Below are 20007 nucleotides of genomic sequence, written 5' to 3' on the forward strand. Positions count from 1 at the left end.
GGGTGGAAACCCAAACCTGCAGATGTTTTCCCGTCCCAGGTGCCATCTGAGAGAGGAGGAGGCAAAAGCAGTCTGAAGGAACCAGGCAGAATGCCCATGCTCCGCCCCAACCCGACGGACACGTGCTTGCAGGGAAGCACCCCAGGTCCCCCCTGGAGCCCTTAGATATAAACTAAACCCAGCGACAAAGGGTTTCCCCACTTGAAATTTTGGCTGCTAGCAGTGCCCAGCTCAGAATACCAAATGGATGAGTCTTGCCTGCTTTCTGCGTATTACACAGCTGAGTTAACCCCACATTTCTGTTTACCTCAACCCTGTTGCCTGAGGCAGTTTCGAGGTTGCACCGATGCCTTTGCAAAGCTAGCACTGGAACGGGCACGAAGCCATCATCTCATTTATTGTGCAGAGCGATGGAAGGGAGAACTGCCTGACACATCGAAGCTTGGCCCACGCGCTCCTTGTGGTCCCTGTGGCTTGGGGCTGGGCTGAAGTCAGAGCTTGGCCCTGGCCCCGCCTTTCTCCTCTTTTTAAAGGTTTTACAAAGCAGTCAGCGTCAGTTTGCTGCTCCACTGCTTCCTCTTTTGACTCTTTGCAAAAGGAGAAAGCGCTTCATGTCTTGGCGCGAGCTCCTTCCCCCCTGGCTGGTGATCACAGCGGGACTGACGGGCATCGTGCTGCTTTGCGTCTCCACTAAAGATGTGCCCATCACCCCTCTCAGGACCAAGGTAAGGGCGTCTGCCTGCCCGAGGGGTGGCCAAGCCGGGGATCAAGCGGGGTGATGAGCAGAGGACCTTCTCCTTCTTCAGGAGAACCTGTCTGTTTCCTTGTGCAAGCTGGGCATTTTGAACTGGTGTATTTTGTTGCTTTTGACATTCATTGCGCTACCAGCTTATTTATTAGCCCAAAACAACGAACTGAGAAGGGGACTAGAACCTGCGAGGACAGGCTGACATCCTTCCACATGCTGTAGCTTTTCAAAATGAAAACAAACCAATGCTTTTGGCTGGTCAGGGTAACACCAGCTGGATGAGCAGAGATGCTCGCTGCAGGAGGAGAGGCAGCCCATGCCAGGAGCTACCCCAGAGCACCAAGGCACCAGTGATGTCAGTGGGAGGAAAGAACTTAAAAGTCAGTAGTAATCTCTCTCTAAAGTGCTGCTTCTGTCTTAAAAAACCCCAACATTATCTTCCATGTCTTCTCCTCTTCTGTCCTCTCTTGATTTTAACCAAAGAGCCAACCTGCTCTGTGCAGCAGAGTCAGATCTGCCCGGTGACCAGGGAGTTAATGCCCATCCGCTCTGTCTCTTGATGCACCCACTGCTGAGGTGAGATCAGTGGCATGCTGTGGTTTAATCAAACAGAAGTAGGTTAACCTGCATGTTTAGAGATACTACCCCCTCCTCCAGACTCCTCTCAAAAGCAAAATTCGATTTTAAAAAAAACACCCTTATTTCTTCATGCTCTGTCCTTCCTCGGTGTTGAGCTGAGGCAGAAATGCAGTGATCCCTTCTCCTCCCTCGTGCTCCCAGCAGCAGCCTCTCATTCTGTGAAGGAGGAATAAAAAAAAATGCAGGTTTCTCCACCAATACCATTCGTTTCTTCCTCTTCTGTGGCAGCCAACATGTCCCTGCGAGAAATATGAGCTGTCACTCATGTGGGAGGATGCCAGCAGGCTTGGGCAGGGAGCTCCATCCTCCTTCCGCATTTCTGCAAGCTCCAGTCTCACCAGATCCTGGCTAGAGTGCCATGTCTGGTGGAGCTGGGAGCTCCCAGGAAGGCAGCAGGCAGCCAGCTTCATTTGGAGGCTGCAGCCAGGCTCTGTCTTGTACTAAAATCTTTCTGACTGTGTTAACATCAATTTCTCAGGAGGTTTCTCCTCCCACTCAGTCACAGCTACAGCTATTTCTGTGCAAGATACAACTTAGACCATGAGCTACCACGCACCTCCCAGATCTCATAAGTTTCTTTCCTGTCTGTGTGGGAGATGTCCCAGTTTGAGGCCACGTAATAGCAGGTAGAGGAGCAGACCCTGGGCTAGCACTGGGGCTATTTTCGGTGTGGAGACATCCAGAACAGCCAGAGAGCTGTGCTGCAGGGTACCCCAGTGGCGTCTCATTTCCTAACCCTCACACAGGAGATGCAGCTCAGCAAGGCTCCATCAGCAGCAAATAGACCAGACACTGGGCTGCAAAGAGACTGGGAAAGCCCTTGGCCTCACCGCTGGGCAAAGGAGAACTGTCAGCGGACAAACTGTTGAGAAATCTCATGTTTGCTGCTGCTGTTTCTGCCAAGACGTTATCTGGGTCTCCGTGGGGCTTCCCTGTCGGCCAGCAGACATCCTCGTTGGTCCCTGCATCTGCAGCTCCTTCGGGTCTGGCACACATCAGGGCAAACCCAGCCCAGGTCACACCAGCTCTGCATTGGGGTATCAAACAGATGGGGGAGTCTGGTTCCTCAGAAGTAGAAGTAAGCTGCACCCCTCCAATTCCTGCACAAAAGCCTTAGCAAAACGAATCCAGCAGCAGTCTGAGTCTCAGAATCAGTCGAGAGCTGGTATAGTGCTATCTCCCAATGCTTTAGGACCTGTTTTTCCTGAGCTCCGGGTGGCTCAGCTCTCAGTTGAAGCTCTCTAGCTGATTTCAGGAGCAGCTGTAGAGAACGCCACTGTAGGCGTGATATATTTTGGGGTGTCTCTGCACTCTTGCTGTTCCTCATGTATATTCAGAAATATGGTTCCTTGCAAATCCACATCATCAGTTGGCCTCACCCTTTCTTTGAATGTAAAAAGCCAACTCCAATCCTGCAGTACAGGCCCACGGGTTACCCAGAATACCCACGTAATGCTGAGTAATCCTACACTAGCAAAGCAGTACGCACTCCATGGTGCTTATCTGGAATGTTTTTGGGGTTTTCCAGTACAGCATTGTTCTGGATGCTGGCCCATCTCACATCATCCTGTTCATCTACCAGTGGACCACCACCAAGGCAAACAAGACCGGGGTGATCAGAGAACGCAGCTCCTGTCCAGTGCAAGGTAAGGTGTTCAGTTCACACTCGGTGGTCTGCAGGACTGGCATGGGACGCATGGAAACCCAGAGATGTGTGCACGGACCATTGCTGCAATTTCCTTGGCTCCTGTAGCACAGAATCATGAAGGCTGGAAAAGGCCTTTAAGATCATCTAGTCCAACCATCAACCCAACACTACCACGACATCATCTAGCTGCACACAGAACTAGTGGCGACAGTGAAGCACAAGCTGCTTTTTTTAGTGTGACTCTTCTCAACACGGGCAGATTTAGCCATACACAGATGGATGTCAGAGCACTTGGCAGCAGCAGGTGACAGGTTTTTTAGCCTGCTGCAGGCAGGGAAGCACACAGAGGGAACAGGGCTCATCCTGATGTCCACGTGGATCAGTGGCAGAGCCAAAGGCACCGAGCTTCTTGCCCAGATGAAACAGTGAACAGCAAACGAAGACAAATTTGGCTGCAGGGTGACTCCTGGTATCTTCTGCCTCCTCCTGATTGTGCTCTGGGCAGCAAGTGACGTGGCTCCAGGACAAGAGAGGTGCAAAGACTCCAAAGCCTCTGTGTGGGATTTAGCAGCACAAGACTGAGTTCAACTTGGTTTTAGGTGTCACATTTTGGAGAATACAGGGGTCTTCCTCACTAGTCTGAATGAGTTTGGCCCTGGCAAAGCCAGCTGAAAGGGTTTAACGCACTAATGTTTGCAGTTTTGCTTCTCTCTCAATCTTGCTTTGATGTTGAAGCCTGATTATAGCAGGATGCTGGGAAATCTCGAACTCTCAGCAGCAGTGTGCTGTGGGAGGGCAGCTGTGCAATGAGGGAAAAGGATTTATGCCCTTGCAGACCGTAGGCAATAGAAACCACACACAGAAGACGTAATAAAAGCTCCCTGAAACTTCGTTCATGCCCCTTGACCGCAGCCATGTGCACTGGCTGTGTTAACAACGTTGCAGCAGTTTGGCAGCAGCAGCAGCAAGAGGTTCAGGCAGGTCTCTCACCCAGACGTGAGTAGTCCTCTGTCTGCATGGCAGTGGGGTCACAGCCTCGGAGTACCTGCTGCAAGCTGCAGCTCAGCCCGACATAGGGCCCAGGGAGCAAAGCATGTGGTGAGGGAGTCGCAGCCAGGAAGGCAAGTGAGCCAGAGGATGGGGAAGTGAGGCTGGTTCTGGGTAGTAGTTCGAAACCAGCATTTAAGACCCCATCGAGTCTTGCTGGAAAGATGAGTCAAAGCCTGTACACAGCTTCTCTCCACACAGAGCCAGCTTCCTCTAAAGCAGGAGTGTCTTACTTGCAGACACAGGGTTCAGAAGCCACCTCCACCAACACAAGAGGAAGTGGCTGGAGGAGAGAGGTGACACGTCAGCCTCAGCTCTGTCTGCATGGCAGTGTGTCCTTTTGCTTATCTTCTATAGCGGCTAAAGCCACACTTCTTCCTTTGTGGGCTGAGACAGCCTCAGCTGTTGCAGCAGTCATGTTGCTGACACATGGTCATTTATGGGATGTCTCAGCAGCAGAGCTAGGGTTCTCCTAGTGTGATTTGGGATGTACATGCCATGTGTTTCGCTACCAGTACCATACTTTAGCAGGATGGCTACCTGGAGGAACTCCTTTGTTTCACCTGTGACAGATCCTGTCTTTAACATGCCCTAGAACAGCAGCTTCTTGGGCAACAGCTCTCACACTTCTCTCATACCTTTCCTTAAAAAATTTCATTCTTTCCCCTGGTCCTCAGGTCTGGGAGTCTACAGCAACTCAGATCCTCCTCAGAAAATAGAGAAGAGCTTGGAGCCATGTTTGAACTGGGCCCAGAAAGAGATCCCGGCAGAGCAGCACAGCCAAACCCCCATCTACCTGGGAGCAACCCCCAGCATGGGGCAGCTCAAGTGAGTGAATGTTGCAAACCCACACCCAGAGACCAGCACACGTCATGTGGATCATTCTGTAAATGCATCTCACCCTGCTCTGCAGTGTGTTTCATCCCTAATCTGCTGGTCAGGTAAACCTTCTTCAGGTCCCGAGGTACTCGAGGGGAGTACGGCATGGCTGTGTCTCTGTACTGTCCACCCAAGCAGCCATGAGGATGACAGTCTTGCTACTACTGCCGGCCTCTGTAAAGTCTCCTTCACAATTAAGGCTTCACAATTACTGCTTGGGAAATCAACTCTCAGTCCGGAAGCTAAAGTGTTTTCAGTTTATGTGACAACCCACACGGCCTCGCAGGGGAGCTCCTTGTCATCCGGCTGGGAACAGTGGTGCCAAGACCCACCGTATCACACACACTTTTGTGGACCCTGTTCTCAGTCACCTCATTACTGGGGCATTTATCTCCTTTCAGACACTGGGAAAAAGGAAGGTCTGGAGGGGACAAGGCCACAGGATTCCCTCTGTGGCGGAAAGTACTAAACTCCGAAATTCCTGAATGGTGGCACAATCACTCAAATCATCCCTCTGATGTTCTTGCCCTCTGGGCCATGCAGGGGGAGAGGGAAGTAGCAGCAAGAGTGGGATGTCATTGTGTCTTTGTGCTACTGCCCAAAGTGGGGAGCACAGCAGAGGCCCTGCAGCTGTGTCCTCACTGCAGGGTCCTGTAACAACAAATGTGCCTTTTTTTTTTTTTCCTGTTTAGCCTCAGCCATCCTATCCTCCCTGACAGTCTCCTTGCAGCCCTGACTACAGCCCTGAAGTCGTCCCCCTTTGATTTTCAGAGGGCACAGATCCTGTCCAGTCCAGAAAAGGAAGCATTCAACTGGGTTGCCGTTAACTACGTCCTGGAGAACTTCTTCAAGGTAAAGGATGTTTCTGCCTGGGGAGTACAACACTGAGCTGAGCAACTCCCCTTAGCAAGCAGTCACACATGGAGGGTTCACTAAAGCCCTGTATTTCAAACAGCACATAAGCACAACTTCCACTGCCTTTCAGTGGAGGCAGGTTACATCCAACACCAGCTGGTTGGGGAACGTAATGAGAGATGGTTATAACTAAGGTGTTTCACAGACATGTTCCTGCAGCTGCCCTAACAGACGTGAGGCTTTCTGGACAACACATCCAGGATGCTCACACAGATGACCTTATGCAGTCTGGCCCTGGAGTGTCAACAAGACCTCCCCTACTCCGAGTCCCCAGAGGTGCAGCTCAGCACCGCTGTCTGACAGGCACTGCTGCTGTCCATGGGGTGCTGTGGGAATGGCACTGGGGATCAGCAGTCCCATGGGACATCCTGTGGATGGGGGACAGAGAAGCAAAGTGTTTTGCTGCCAAAGCAAAGGCCCACCAAGCTTCCTCTCACTGAGATGCTAGTAAGAGAATACCTGGTGTCCCCGGCACAGGGGCCTGGTCTGTATTCAGAAGGCATTTGCCGTACAAAAAGAATACATTTCAGTTTCCTTGTTCTACCCATGGCTTCTCAAGCCAAAGGGTCTCATGAAGAACTCAAAGAGCAAGAGAAAGGTGGGTTAGATTGAGTTATTCAGTCCACTGAAAGGCAGTTCTGACAACAAGCAGCAAGCATGCACTGGCTAGGGAATTGCTAGCCCTGCTGATAGCAACACAGCCTCTCCCAGCCAGGGACAGAGCACTTACACCACCTAAACTTCCCTGCTGGTACTGCTAACTTCAGCATTGCCACACTCAGTTCTACAAGACTGCAGGAGATGAAACCACAGGGTTGTTCTGATAGGAGGATCACATTAGCATCAAGGCAGCATGCAAACCCTATATCTACCCACCTGGAAATCTTCCTCCCGTTCCCCACCTCCTCGCTCCTACCTGCCGTGACCACTGTCTCAAACAGCCTTCCAGGATGGCGAGTCCTCCTCCTGGCCGTGAGGAGCTCTCTGCACAGATGGCAGTGTCTGTACCACAGTTCCTGTTTCCACAAGTTCAGCATCCTTATATCCTGTGGGGAAAAAAAAAGTTGGGCTGTATTGCACTAGAAAGCTGCTTTCTCTCTCTGTGCACTAGTGCTTGCATCTGACTGCAACCCAGACATAGAAATCTTAAGAGCTGACCTTTCTGCATTTTTTTGGATCAGTATGACTGGCGAGGACAGTTGGTCCCCTCTGAGAAAGGAACGGCAGGAGTCCTGTCTGTGGGAGGAACCTCAGCACAGCTCACTTCCAAGGTGGAAGAGAACCAGGCAGCAAAAGGAGTGAGGCTGCAGCTGTACGGACAGACACACAAGGTGTACACTCGTCACTGCCCCTGCCATGGCACAGACCAGCTCCGCAACAGGCTGCTCTCCAGGCTCATTCAAGTGAGTATCTGCCAGCAGGCCACTTGCAAGGTTCCTGGACACAATAGTACTAAATGACAGTTGCACAAGGTGTAGCTTCTCATGGGCAAAATGTCAATCACTGTCGTTAATAGAGGGTGTTTGCCTATATCTAAAAATGCCCAGTGCATTTGTAAACTATAGTCTCTATGCCCGAACCAATGCCCCCCCAAGCAGACACAGGGGCACCCACTGAAGAGTTTCTGACGTGCAGGCTCTGCTCAAGCTGGGAGCCTGCTGCACCAGTCTGGGCCTTGCAGCTGAGTAGCTGAGATGAGAGCAGGCAAACCTTGCGCAGCCTGCCTGCTCAGTCATGACACTGTGGTGCCAGAGAAACCACAGTTCTTCACTGTGTTACATCAGGACTTCTTACGCGAAACCCTGGGATGCCAATCTCCTCTCTTCCTGCTGTCTTTGTGTTATTTTGCCTCTAGGATCAGAGAAGCGCTAAAACTGTGTCTAATCCCTGCTGGCCCCTCAGCTACTCCCGGCAAGTGCGGTGGCAGTCAGTTCATGCTGGGCCTTGTGCTCTCACTCATGACACGTTGGGCATCCCTGGACCTGATGAGGTCTTCAACATCACCGGCTCCAGCGATCCCACCGCCTGCATGAGTCTTGTGCAAAGCCTGCTCAACTCTTCCTCTTCCTGCAGCTTCTTCGAGCATTCTCTCAGCAGTGTTTTCAAGCCCCTCCAGTCAAGGTTTCTGGTGAGTTCTCCTCTGCACTAGGTGGGGGGACTAGTATGGACAGGTCATGAAACGGGTCCATTTTGATCATAAATACAGTGGGAAGAGCCACGCTGTGCTCTCTGCTAGCCAAGGGAGGCAGTGCTCTGGCTGAGGCTGTACATGTGCGCTCCTGCCCTCTCCCTGTCGCTGGCACGCAGCTGTTCAAGCACGAACCAGAGACTTCGCATCAATGGCTGTGGGAGGGCTTTCCTCACCCATCTCTCAGCAATGTCTGCTTGTGAGACAAACTTTGGGGATCCACTGAGCCAGCAAGGACAGAGCAGACAGGAGTTGCATGCTGAGCAGGTCTTCCCACACAATATCTCTAGGAAAACTGAAGACCCTCTGCTACTCCCTTAAGAAATATCTGGGTATGTTCAAACACAAACGTCCTTATATATGAAACCATGGATCTTAGTGTCCAAAGTCACTGGGTTGTTAAGCCAGGGCCATCTCAAGATCCCAAGACAAACTGAGTGCTTAAGGAGGAATTACAGATTTTCCCCCAGTTCCCTGCTCCAGAAAGCCTCCCATGGTGTGGTGCCACAGAGCATAAGGACTAGTCTGCTTAGCCAGGCAGGGCCAGGAAGGCTGCTGCGTGCAAGCTTCCCCTAGAAAAAGGTTTCCATCTCCAGCACCCTGGCAATGCACCCCACAGCTGCTGCCGCTCCCTTTCCGGCAGACACTGTGTGCAACACTAGGGTGCAGAGCGCAGTCCAACCCGATGACTGTGCCTGCTGCTTTTGTAGGTGATTTCTGAGGCCATGGACTTCATGAGAGAAACCGTACCCTCTCCTGACTTGGGTCAGGCAGTCAACAAGCTTTGTGGGATGTCCGTCAAAGAGGTAACTGAAATAAGTGTGCACAGAGAGTGGGAAACAAGGAACAGTCTGCTGTAAAAGCTCATGGGGCTCAGGCTGACAGAGCCATAGCTTACTGGCTCCCTTGGGGTAAAAACTTGGATTTGCCGTTTTGGGTTTGTTTTGTTTTACTTTGAGGAGACAGGCTCCACTTATTTTCCTTCTTCTTAAATCTCAGCTGCTGCAGGTAACATCTAGACTTAAATGGAAAGCCACAAGTACCTTTTACTGCATATTAAGGAATTAATAGAAAAGCTGTCTACTCACTCTTGTACATCACCTTGGCCTTCCTGTGATCCTCCTCTCCTGCAGTTCAAGCAACACATCTCATCTGACTCTAGGGGCTTTCCCAGTTTACCCAGGCCCACAGAGACCAAGCTGGGGGGAACTTGTAAGTTCTTTCCCTCAGCTAGTGCCTTATGAGGTCACTCTCATTTGCACATACGCTGACTGAGCATCCACAGTAACATTCTAACTGGCCAATTTCTACCGGGTTTTTCTAATAGGGCAGCAAAGCCCAAAAGCAGTTCCCTAAAGCTTCCTCTTCTGCATAGAAGAGAAAGATCTTGTTAATGTTCCTACTGAGAGAAAGGCTGCAGCATTAGCTCAACCTCATTAGAGCAGAGACTCCTACCAATCAATTCACCTGCAAGGCAACTGTAGGAGACCTGGCTGCCAGTCCTGCTGCTCTTGACCTGCCTGGTCTTTAATAACATGGGAACAATGGCACTGAGAGATGACACTGGTTCCCAGACCGCAGCCCATGATTTCAGACTTCACAGGCCTCCTCCAGGTCCATAGTCGGACCCAGAGCAGGAGAGGAGAGTTTATAGCAGGCTTGAAATTCAGCTACTAAATATTTACTTCCTTTCTGTTCTGCCCCTCATCTTCTGGAAATGGCACCAGCTGGTTAAGGAGTCCCAGACAAGCCTGGATACACTTGCCGACTACTGTGCTGTATCTGCCTTCATCTTTCATCTCAGTACGAAGGGCTACACCTTTGACTTCAACAAGTCATTCCAGAAGAAGGTCAGTTCCCTGCAGTGTGGTATTTCCAGTTAGGAGGGAGGGCTGGTTTCAGTAAAGCCAGCCTGTCCCCACTCCCACAAGTCTTAACCAGTTAGGCTTTTCTAGCAAGATGGTTTTACAAAATAAATTCACAACTGAAACAAGCAAGAAAACCAGCATCAGAGAACTAGAGATTACACTTGTCCCCACCAAAAAATAGATGGGTCAAAAAACCTTATCTGGACCAACCCTACGTTTAAGTATTCATGCCCAACAGGGAAGGAAGCGTGGCTTGATCACCACTTAATGCTAAGGGCAAGCTGCTGGTAATATTCCCTGAGCCAAAATATGCTGCCCTACCTTTTTGAAATCACTTTTATACTAGTGAGGGTTTATAACTGGCTTATAAGGTCTGAAATTGCTTCAGGATCTGGAGCCCCTAAGGAAATGGGAATTTGATTCAGGTCCTCCTCTTCATAAAAGAAACAAAAGCCTACTCCCAGACCTCTTCACAACTCACCAGCAGAGGCACGATCCCACTGAGCAGGGCCACATCAGCGATCACGGCTCAGGCAGCCACGTGGCAACCATCAGACCAAGGCAAGGTAACGAGGAAGGTCCAGGGTCCACCCAGAAAGCCACAACAGACAAGCCACCTCAGCATAGGTCTGAAGTTCAACCAGGTGACAGGGCCAGAGACAGAACTATCCACATCATAGTCCTAAGACCACGTGAGAAAACCACTCAGTAAGCCAGAGAAGGAACAGCACACACCTACAGCTCAGGGAAGAGGCGGCTGCCCAGGCCAGAGCTTAAATGGAGCTCCCAGGCTGAGGGGGTGGGCGGAAAGACCAGGTGGGACTGGTCAGGGCAATCAGGTCTATTCATGCACTCAGGGCACTGATGGCTCCTCCTTTCAAGCCTAAACCTTGGATAAGTCTCAAAGTACACAAGGCCTTGGGCTTGTGCAACAGAAACACAGCTGGGGTCCCGGCTCTCCCCTCTTCTCACCTCTCCTCCTCTTCATTTCAATAGATGGGTGACACAGCATCCAGCTGGACTCTTGGGTACCTGCTGCACCTGACCAACTCCATCCCCCAGGACAGACCGAGCTTCCTCAAGGGGATTGAACCGGGGGTCTGGTCTTTGCTCCTCATCCTCTTTGTCACGCTGCTCACCGGCTCTTTCATGCGCATCTCGTACCGAGTGATGGTCAAGGAAAACAGCTTCAGTAACAGGAACAGCAGCGTTTTTGATGACAACTGAGAGTTGTTCTGGGGCGCAACGCTCTTGCCGGAGGGCAGTTAATAGGGGACACACAGAAATCACCCAGGTGTAAGTCACTAGAGGACACAAGTGATTTTCCTGCAGGACTCCCAGAGCCTTGGTGCCTTATTTGAACTTGCTAGCACTCGCACTACTGTACTTTGAAACAGATCCCGCTCCGCAGGAAACCTGTGATTCCTGGTGGATGGCAAGCTACTCGTTCTCCAAATGAGATCAGCCTGCACTGATCTTGCTTGGGCTGCAACTGCAATTACTCCCATCTACCTAATGAAACACTGCCTCTGAGCAAGCAGGCCCTGAGCTATTACAAATATCAAACAATCCCGTCTAATCAGCAGAGGTGGTGTCTGAAAAAGCGCTCTGTCCTTTTCTGTGCCCACAAAAGAGACGGTTCCTGCAGTGTTGCCACTAGCGGAGACTGGAACAGCGTTAAAATATAGTCAGGATAGCCAACTTGCTTCCATGTTCTAGAGAAAAAGCAGGTATTTTCTGCCTGCTACTACTGAACTGTCTGTTCTTCCACCTCAGGGACAGTATCTATGCAAATGCTCCTGCTGGCCGAGCATCCTTCCAAAGCAATGCTTTTTAGTTTTGGTCTCGACAAAACGTACAGAGCATCAACAGAGAAACAAAGGGCACAGACACAGAGCTGAGTTCCTGTTTCTCAGCTGAGTCATGGCAACCCAGGGTTAACATTGTCAAATGAAATTCCTTAACCAGGACTCAGATTCACACATTTAATTTCACATCGTATAAAACGGGGTGCGTGCTGGGCTGAGGTTCACCAGATTGTTCATTTGCACTGAAACTGACTCTGAAACTGAAGTTCTCTCATATTGTCCTTTCGACAAGAGCAGACGCAGGAACAGAAGCTTTCCTAACTGTCCATCCAATGACTTTCACATCAGATTGTGACCAGAGTTACGTTATAATCTGATACTCAGGATTCCTCTGGGACTTGGCAGTGGTTCCAGCTCCTCTGGTCTGCTCTGCTCGCCTAAAGGATGAGGTGCTGTACAAATTCTCAGTGTTATTGCAGAGAAAAGGGTCTGATTCAGACAAATACTGTCCTTCGACTAAAGCGTTTAGAGTTCACTTCTCCAGTTGCTTCAAAGACTTAAACATGTAGGCTGTTAAAAGCCTCAGAGACAAGTGTCTCCAACTCATTTCAACCCACTTTAAACAGAAATTTAAATGCTCGCAGATGCAGTGATGTGCCTTGCAGGATTTTTAAAGCTACCGTGGCACCCAAATCCTTTCAAATCTGATTATTAATCCCTTGTGCTCCCAACTCATATATAGGACACACCCCCTCCCCCATAATATTGGGGTATTCATAAATTTTCAGGCCAATTAATGAAGGTTTGGAACCTGTCAGTCAAGTTTGGAGGGGTGTAGAAAGAGATTTAAACAAGCTTCATATTCATTTCTTTGAGTTGCACGTTAGATATTTTTAATTATATCATGTTATTAAAGATGTTTTAATAGACCGTCTGTGTTATGCTTGGCATGAGATCAAAGCGGGGGGTTTATTGTGAATACAGCGAGGAGGGTGGGGGATGCTGATTTTGCCTGTTTACTCAAGAGCTGCTATGATGTGTGCTTTGGGGGTGCACAACGAGAACCCCTGAAGGCACTTTCTTCCCAGTGGCAGGCAGGCAGGAATGACTTCAGATAACCTGGCTGCTGGTGTTTAGCTGATGAGAGACATCTTTGATGTGTCCTTTGCTCAAAGCATCTGAACGAGGTGGGAAGAATTCAGGCAAGCCTCTATAGGGAAAAAAAAAAAGAAAAAAAAAAAAGGCTATCAAGGAGTCAGTGATTATGGGGGAAACTCCTGAGCCTTCATTCCTCGTACATCTGGAAATGCAATCGTTACCCAGAGCTCTGGCCCTGTCACCTGTCAGCATGTGGAACTGTGGGATTCCTGCCCAAGAAGAATCCTACCACTGTCAGAAATTGAAATAAGCTAGTGAGATGCCTGGAACCCCAGGACTCCAGGTGTCGTGGCCTCCTCAGTCATTACACCTTGATTTATATACTAGATTACAGAGAAAAGTGCATTGGCTGGAGCTTCCCCAAGTTCTTCCACACAGAAAATAAGTGAGCAATTAGGCAAGAACCTCAGCATGTCCTCTTGAAATTTTACTTTTGCCTCACAGGTGCCACCGAGCTGTACTCAGTGATGGCACATACAGGTGGCCTAACTTGTCCCGTTAAACTTGTGATACCATCTGACATTGAGCCATCACTCTACGAAGTAAAGACAACCCACAGCCACCTGGTTTAAAGCAGATCCTAAACTCTTGAGCTAAAAGCTGCTGTTCTCATCAAAGGCGCGGTGAGACATTGCGATGGCTGAAGTCCTTCCACACACTACAAGCAGCAGCTCCTGTGGTTTTAGTCCTAAAAAAGCAAAAAAACCCCAACATTCTGAACCTGTGAGAAGAATGGAAACTAACAAAAGTATGATGCTCCTTTCTCCCAGCTCCTTCACGTCAGCAGTGTGCAAGTTTACAGAATTAATCCCCAGATTACCTGGACAGCAGAAATCTACTTAAAAGGAGATTCTAGATTAAATCACTCACTTTGAAACAAAGATGCTTGCAGCCCTTTAGTTACGATGCAACTAGGGAAATGATTAATAATGAGGATTTTCTAACTGTCCATAAATTCTTCATGTTTATGCATAGTTCCCTCGCTTCTCACTCCAGCTGAACCATGGGAGAGCTCTTCTGGCAGATAATGTCTGTTCACATGTAACTGCAGTTCTGCTGCTGTCAGCAAGTACCAGTAAGAAGGAAATCAAAAGTATTAGATATAAAAATTGGCGCCAGAAAACATTTTGCCTATTTTAGCTCCAGAAGTACACTAAGTTAGCTGACCTGCTGCTGGCTAGAGTGGCCTAAATTTCATTCAGGCATGTTGTAGAAGCATATTAGCTCCGGTTTTTATTTCAGTTTTTACCATTTCCACAGCATACTGGATTCCCAACCAGTACATCTCAGCTGGGTTGTACCAACCAATTCCCATGAAAACTAAGAGAAATAACAGTTCATCACCTGCAGCCCTGTTCTGCAGTAGGAATTTCACCACCACAAGGCCAGAGTTGTTTCTTTCCTCCCGTTGTGATGCACCCAGGCTCCCTGCAGCATAGGAGGGAGCTCTAAGCTGCGTTCTAACCCCTCCTTTGGCACCTGGCTGTACCTGAGGCAGGACTGGTGCGGCTTTTTGAGCTACAGGTATTTCACAGGACACTGACAGATGAATTAGAGGTTTCACAGGGCTGGGCTCTCTACCAGGTGCTGTCACAGACTTCCTAGAGTAGCTTGGCTGGTTAGGAGAAGGTCACACATGCTTCAAGAACTTTGCAAACCTTGTCGTAGGGCTGAGCTCCAGCTTCCCGTTAGTAACACGGTGATTGTAACTCCTCCTCTCTTGAGATAATGTCCTGAGTGTGGACATACTCAGTGCAGTGGTTATGGGAAGGCTGCTGGGATAGCAAGTGTAGAAACAACATACAGCACCAAGCACTGCAGTACTTGCACTCACTTCAGTTGTTTGGGGCTGTTATAATAAACAGGAATGAAGTAACTTGAAATCCACAAGCACTGGTGGAGCAAATTCCGAAGAACATGTGAGGAATGCCTTTCAGGATGGCTGGATGTGGAGATCAATCAGTATGTTTTGGTCTAGTGGAGGGATTGGAACTAGATGACTTTTAAGGTCCCTTCCAACCCAAACCGTTCTCTGATTGTATGATTTTTATTGTGTTCTTATACCATGCCTATGATCACGTATCTGAATATCTTCCAGAGAAGCAAGAAGCCACGAGATGTTTATATCCTACCTCATAGATTGTCACTCCTGCTTCCAGAGCTCATTCAGAACACGCTGGAGTAGATGCAATTGCTATCAGAAGAACAAGCCGAATGAATATGGGAACCAGTAAAACCTCAATTTTTGCCACAGCTCTCAATATAAAAGCCCTTTCATAATGCCCTCAAACCCAGGCAAATTGAAGCAGTTTGATGTTTTGCAAGTGAGAACATCACCGTGTCTCGTAGGCAGGAGAAGTGTCTTTGACCTGGTTTCCACCATGCCCTCCATACGAGATGTTCAGAGCCTTGCAACAGAACGCTTTTAGATCCCCTGGTCATGTCAGATAAACACAGCACGTCAGCTGAGGCTCCCCTGAGCGTGTAATGACAGCGATCAGGCACAAGAGGGAGGCTGGCAGAACACCGTCTGCAGCCCCGGGAAATCTCCAACACAAGGAGGGAGTAGCTGCTCCTACCAGCCATCAAATCCATCAGCGAACGCACTTGTCGGGAAATTCGTCCAGGAGACTCCTGGAGTGGACACAGATGAAAGACACACAGCAGTGGTGAAGCTCTCTCTGAGGGATGTGCAGACGGCTTTAATCACTGATTTCAGCTGTGGTGTTAGTGGGAGAAGGCCTCCACCCAGGGAGATGGGCACTGGCACGGAGCGTGGATGAAGGCTCTTCTGGAAAGAAGAGAGAGAAATAACAGTCCCTAATAGGAAAAAGACTGCATGAGGAATGAAAAAAGCGGAGGTTTGAGAGAGATAGCGGAATTATAAATTCAACTTTTATGTGAAGGAAAGCTTATTTTTGTTCACAGCAGGGGGTGTCACCATCTGCGCACCTCATGATCCCATTAGTCACCACTTCTTAGTTGAAATTCTCCAGAGAAACAGATCTCCCAAGCGAAAGGAGGCGATACCCACAGGGCTTATTGCTGGGCAATGTACAGCAGTGGAGGTGTGGAACCGAACGAGGGACACTTTACAGGAGCAGTGTTCAAAGTTCACCAGCTTTAAACATGAAGATGTTAACTGCCAATTAATGCTGAACCTTACGTCAAGTAAATGCTTGTTTGTAATTACTTTCTCTTTCAGGGTAATCCCTGACAATGTTTAAGGCTCTCTTGATGCAAGCTTTGAGGTGACAGGCTCATGGCCGCCTTCTGAACTGAGGGGCTCAGTAGAAATCATCAAACCAAATGGAAGGAGCTCTTCTTCCACACAGCTTGTGGTTAAACCGTGGGACTCATCGTGACAGGAGGTTGTATAAACAGCCAGAAGTTCACATGGCTGCAAAAGGTGACTAGATAAATTCACAATAATCCATTTGGGCTATAAACAAAAAGTTACTTCCTTGTGGCTAAAGAATTGCCTGAACCACCTGCTACATCTGCTTTTTTGCCCTGTTGTTCTTTGGCAACTGCTGCTACCATCAGAGACAAGATACTGGCCTGGATGGCCCCGGGCCTCGATCCCATTTTGCTGTTCCTATTTCTCTCCAGCAGGAAGCTCACAACTGCACATCTCGCTCACCAGGCTCTGGAAGCAGCCCCTCACCTTCAATAACTTCAATGTCTCAGGAGCAATAATTTCTAGAAAACAAAGTATTGTTTTATCTGTAGAAGCAACAATCAGAAAGACCAGAACGACAACAGGTCCGCACATACACGCATGGTACTTGAGTGTTACCATAAACCTGGAACGACCCCAGCACCAAAAACCTTTTCGGTTTGGAGGCAGGCTCCCAGCCACATTCGTTCTGCAGTGTCCTCCTCCTGAACTCAGGGCTTCAGACTTTTACCTACGTAAGCAGAATTAGTTCCGTGAGTTCTGTTTGGGCTCTTGCCAGCCCCAACATCATCTCAGCCCCAGGTACCAGGCTCAGTTTAGACTAGGATGCTATTTCAGAGACACAGACTGCTATCTTGCTGGTTAAGCATCAAGAGAAGAATTATAGCCATTGCCTGCCTGCCTGCTCAGGGACGGATCATCTCAATATAACCCACAACACACAAATCACACTGATCCAGTACTCAAAAGGAAGTGTCTTCCCACTCTGCTCAGATCAATTGTATTCACAGTAAAATCTGTTTCCATGCCGAAAGCACTAAAGTTAGTTTAAAAACTCCACAAAACGCTTACAGTAAAATGTTGAAAAATAACTGATAAATAGTTCAGCAAAACCAAAATACAATTTCCAACTTGGTTTGGATTTTACTACCACATCTTTCTTGGGGCTTTACCCAGGGCCTTTGCCCTTCTAATACTGGCCCCTAATGTTTTCTAGTATCCCCGTTGGAGCTGTTAATTGATACAGCAAATTGATACGTACAGATTCAGAAGCGCCTAAACGAGGTGCGAACTCTTTGCTTGTCACTTACAGCAGAGTTTGGGGAGACCTTTCAAAGAAACCAAATACCACATAAAACAGAGGTCCTCAAAGAAAATGTGACGTAAGAGCCACGTACCTCCCCACCCTGGTCAAGCTGTTCTCTTCCCTGCTGTCCCAATTGCTCTCCTACTTCCTCCCCAGGAGCTCCCCCCACAACGGGACTCTGCAGCAGCGTCCCTGTGCAGGCTGTCCGTGAAACCAACAATCAGAAAGACACTGACACATTTTGCTTCGGCAGCGCCACAGAACGTGCAATTGTTTTCTCCCAGAATTTGCCCAACTGTCAGTGTTTTGTCCGGGGGGTTGCCTTTGGAGGAATGCTTCGTGGGAGGCAAGGTTCTGGCAGAAACCTGCTGTGTTAGTTGCCAGCTCACCTTCTGGTACACGCTAATTAGGTTGCTGGGCTGCCACAACATCAGAAGTTGCAGGGCTGAGACAGTCAGCAGCTCCAGCAGCTCTCCATGGAGACTCTTGGCAGCTTGGCTGCGTTCCTCCTCACAGAGAGCTTGGAAGCACTGGCATTTTACCTTAATTTAAAAAAAATGCAAAAATATTTAAAATAGAATTGTAATTTCCTGTGATCTGCCCATAGCTGAGAAGTACCAGCTGACTGGGATAGAATTAGCAAAAATAAATGTTGCATGAATACTTTGAAATGCCTCCTAACCCACAGATCTTCAGGTGGCTGAAATCTCCCAGGGCCCAATCACCGGAGAAAAGTTGTAGCCTCCCACAGGGTGCTATCCCCTGCGCTAGTAGGTGCCACCCTGCGAGCGCTTTGGACGTCGGAATCGGAAGCCTTAAATGAGCAGAGTATTTCCACTTTCTTGTTGCCACTGGGGACGCTGGGGGTGGCAACCATTTCTCACTCTACACCTCACAGAGCAGCTTCCCAAACATGAAAGGCAGCGCGGGCTGAAGCACAAGCTGCAATAAGCACGAGCTACAAAGACTCGTGATTTCTAAAAAAGGGAGGAAATAGATCTTTTTCGCTGATGTGCAGTCCTTTGATTTCTCCCCCTGGCTGAAAAATCCCACCTGTATCTACATTAAATACAGCAACACTCCTACCAGCAAACCTCCTGCTGGCCCTGCAGTGGCTCCTCCTGCTCCATTTTAGGGATGGTTTTCTAGGGCTCCATGAGAGCAGAAGCTTGCTAAGGCAGTTCTGAGTACACCTAGATGAGAATTTATGCTGAATGTACTTTCCTAGACAGCAGGGAATAGCCAAGACATTCTACATTCTCTCCTCCTAATCAGAAAGCAGACAGGATTCATTTTTAACGTTGCACTGAAGAGATGGCATCACATCCTGGAGGAAAAGCTGTCTTCACCGATTATAACAGCCTTGTATGAAATCGTGAGCAAGTCTGATCTGGATTCATCCCAGCTGTCTAAATGATACTGCGATTTTGGATTTGGTCACCTCAAATACCTTTACAGAGAACAGAAAGGTGTTGTCAGATGGCTTTTCAGAGCTGGAGTGGGACGAGCCATCCCTTTCCATCGACTCTGGTGTGAATGCAGCTCCAAGTCAACTATTCAAATCAATGTCTATAATTAAGTGGGATAAATCTGGACCCTAATGCCTTTGCGTTACTCAGCTCAGAATAAACTGCATAAACCTCCTGCATTCTGGCTTTGAACGCAGCGGATGAGCTGTATGTGTGTCTTTCTAGTCATGTCTGGGCACCCCTGGGGCTGACGAAGTCCTTGCCCTGCGCCTCGTGGAGCTGCCCAGGATCCTCTCAGGTCACTCCTGGTGCTCTGGGCCTGCTCCAAGTGCTCCTGGGCTCCTTCCAGCATCACTGTTGTTTACATGCCAGAAATATCAATCGCTATAACCTTAGTATTAAGCCAACTACCAGAAGCTACAATCTCCAGCAAAAACCTTTGCAGTGCTATTTGTTTCCTGCCCACATCCCCACCTGACCCTGTCCCAGAAGCAGTGAGATTATCATTATCCAAGCACACATCATAGGCGTACAATCCGTAACGTACCTCTGTCTCCTGTGAATGCCTGAATGATGCAGAGTGCTGGCCCCATGTGCTCGGCTTGTCTGGAAAGACTTGAGGTCACCTGCTGGTTTTGCCTCAGTCCACCTCCACAGCAAGGCAGCAGTTTGAGACTCGCTGGGTTTGCAGAACCCACTGACGAGCCTTTCAAGTTTTAGCTACAGGATGAAACAAGAAGAGATGCTAGGCCTTGCAGACCTTGCCGGCATTCGAATGAATACGTATAATCATATAAAGGCTCTGCTAAAACAACAATGAAAGTACGCTCAGTAGCTGTGACCAACAGATGACCAGTCTGCACAAGAACGCGCTAATGAAGTTGGATGGTAGAAAGGAACAGTACGACCTAGCGAGGAGCAGAGGAAAGGTAAAGCCACGGAGCTGTTTACTCAGCTCAGCTGCCTCACTGCAGGCCTGCAGCATGAACACGGGTGGCACCGAGCACTCACTGCCCTGCCCACCTTGGGGCAGCCCCGCGGGGCCAAGCGCCCACCTTGAGGCCCCTGAGGAAGCGGCCGCCCCCGCCCAAAGGCTCCCGGCTGAGGGCATGCTGCCTCGCACGCACCCCCTTCAAGGCAGCGGGAGACCTTC

At 49.1% G+C, this 20007-nt stretch overlaps 1 protein-coding gene across 1 annotated transcript; it reads left to right on the forward strand.

Moving 5' to 3' along the window:
- Positions 1 to 611: 611 nt before the first annotated feature.
- Positions 612 to 11159, forward strand: LOC104281261 (ectonucleoside triphosphate diphosphohydrolase 2-like). The gene is made up of 9 exons (XM_009879191.1): positions 612 to 725; positions 2916 to 3033; positions 4760 to 4910; positions 5654 to 5813; positions 7058 to 7279; positions 7732 to 8004; positions 8775 to 8870; positions 9792 to 9914; positions 10929 to 11159. Exons 1-9 carry the CDS (start codon positions 612 to 614, stop codon positions 11157 to 11159), a joined length of 1488 nt encoding a protein of 495 aa, XP_009877493.1.
- Positions 11160 to 20007: the final 8848 nt, after the last annotated feature.

This window comes from Apaloderma vittatum, unplaced genomic scaffold (genome assembly GCF_000703405.1).
Source record: "Apaloderma vittatum isolate BGI_N311 unplaced genomic scaffold, ASM70340v1 scaffold41981, whole genome shotgun sequence".
In the NCBI taxonomy this organism is placed as follows: domain Eukaryota; kingdom Metazoa; phylum Chordata; class Aves; order Trogoniformes; family Trogonidae; genus Apaloderma; species Apaloderma vittatum.

Coding starts and splice junctions, on each gene's coding strand:
- LOC104281261 (XM_009879191.1), top strand. CDS start 612: ATGTCTTGGCGCGAGCTCCTTCCCCCCTGGCTGGTGATCACAGCGGGA. Junction 5,814..7,057: donor TCCTGGAGAACTTCTTCAAG/GTAAAGGATGTT, acceptor TTTTTGGATCAG/TATGACTGGCGAGGACAGTT. Junction 8,871..9,791: donor GTGGGATGTCCGTCAAAGAG/GTAACTGAAATA, acceptor AAATGGCACCAG/CTGGTTAAGGAGTCCCAGAC.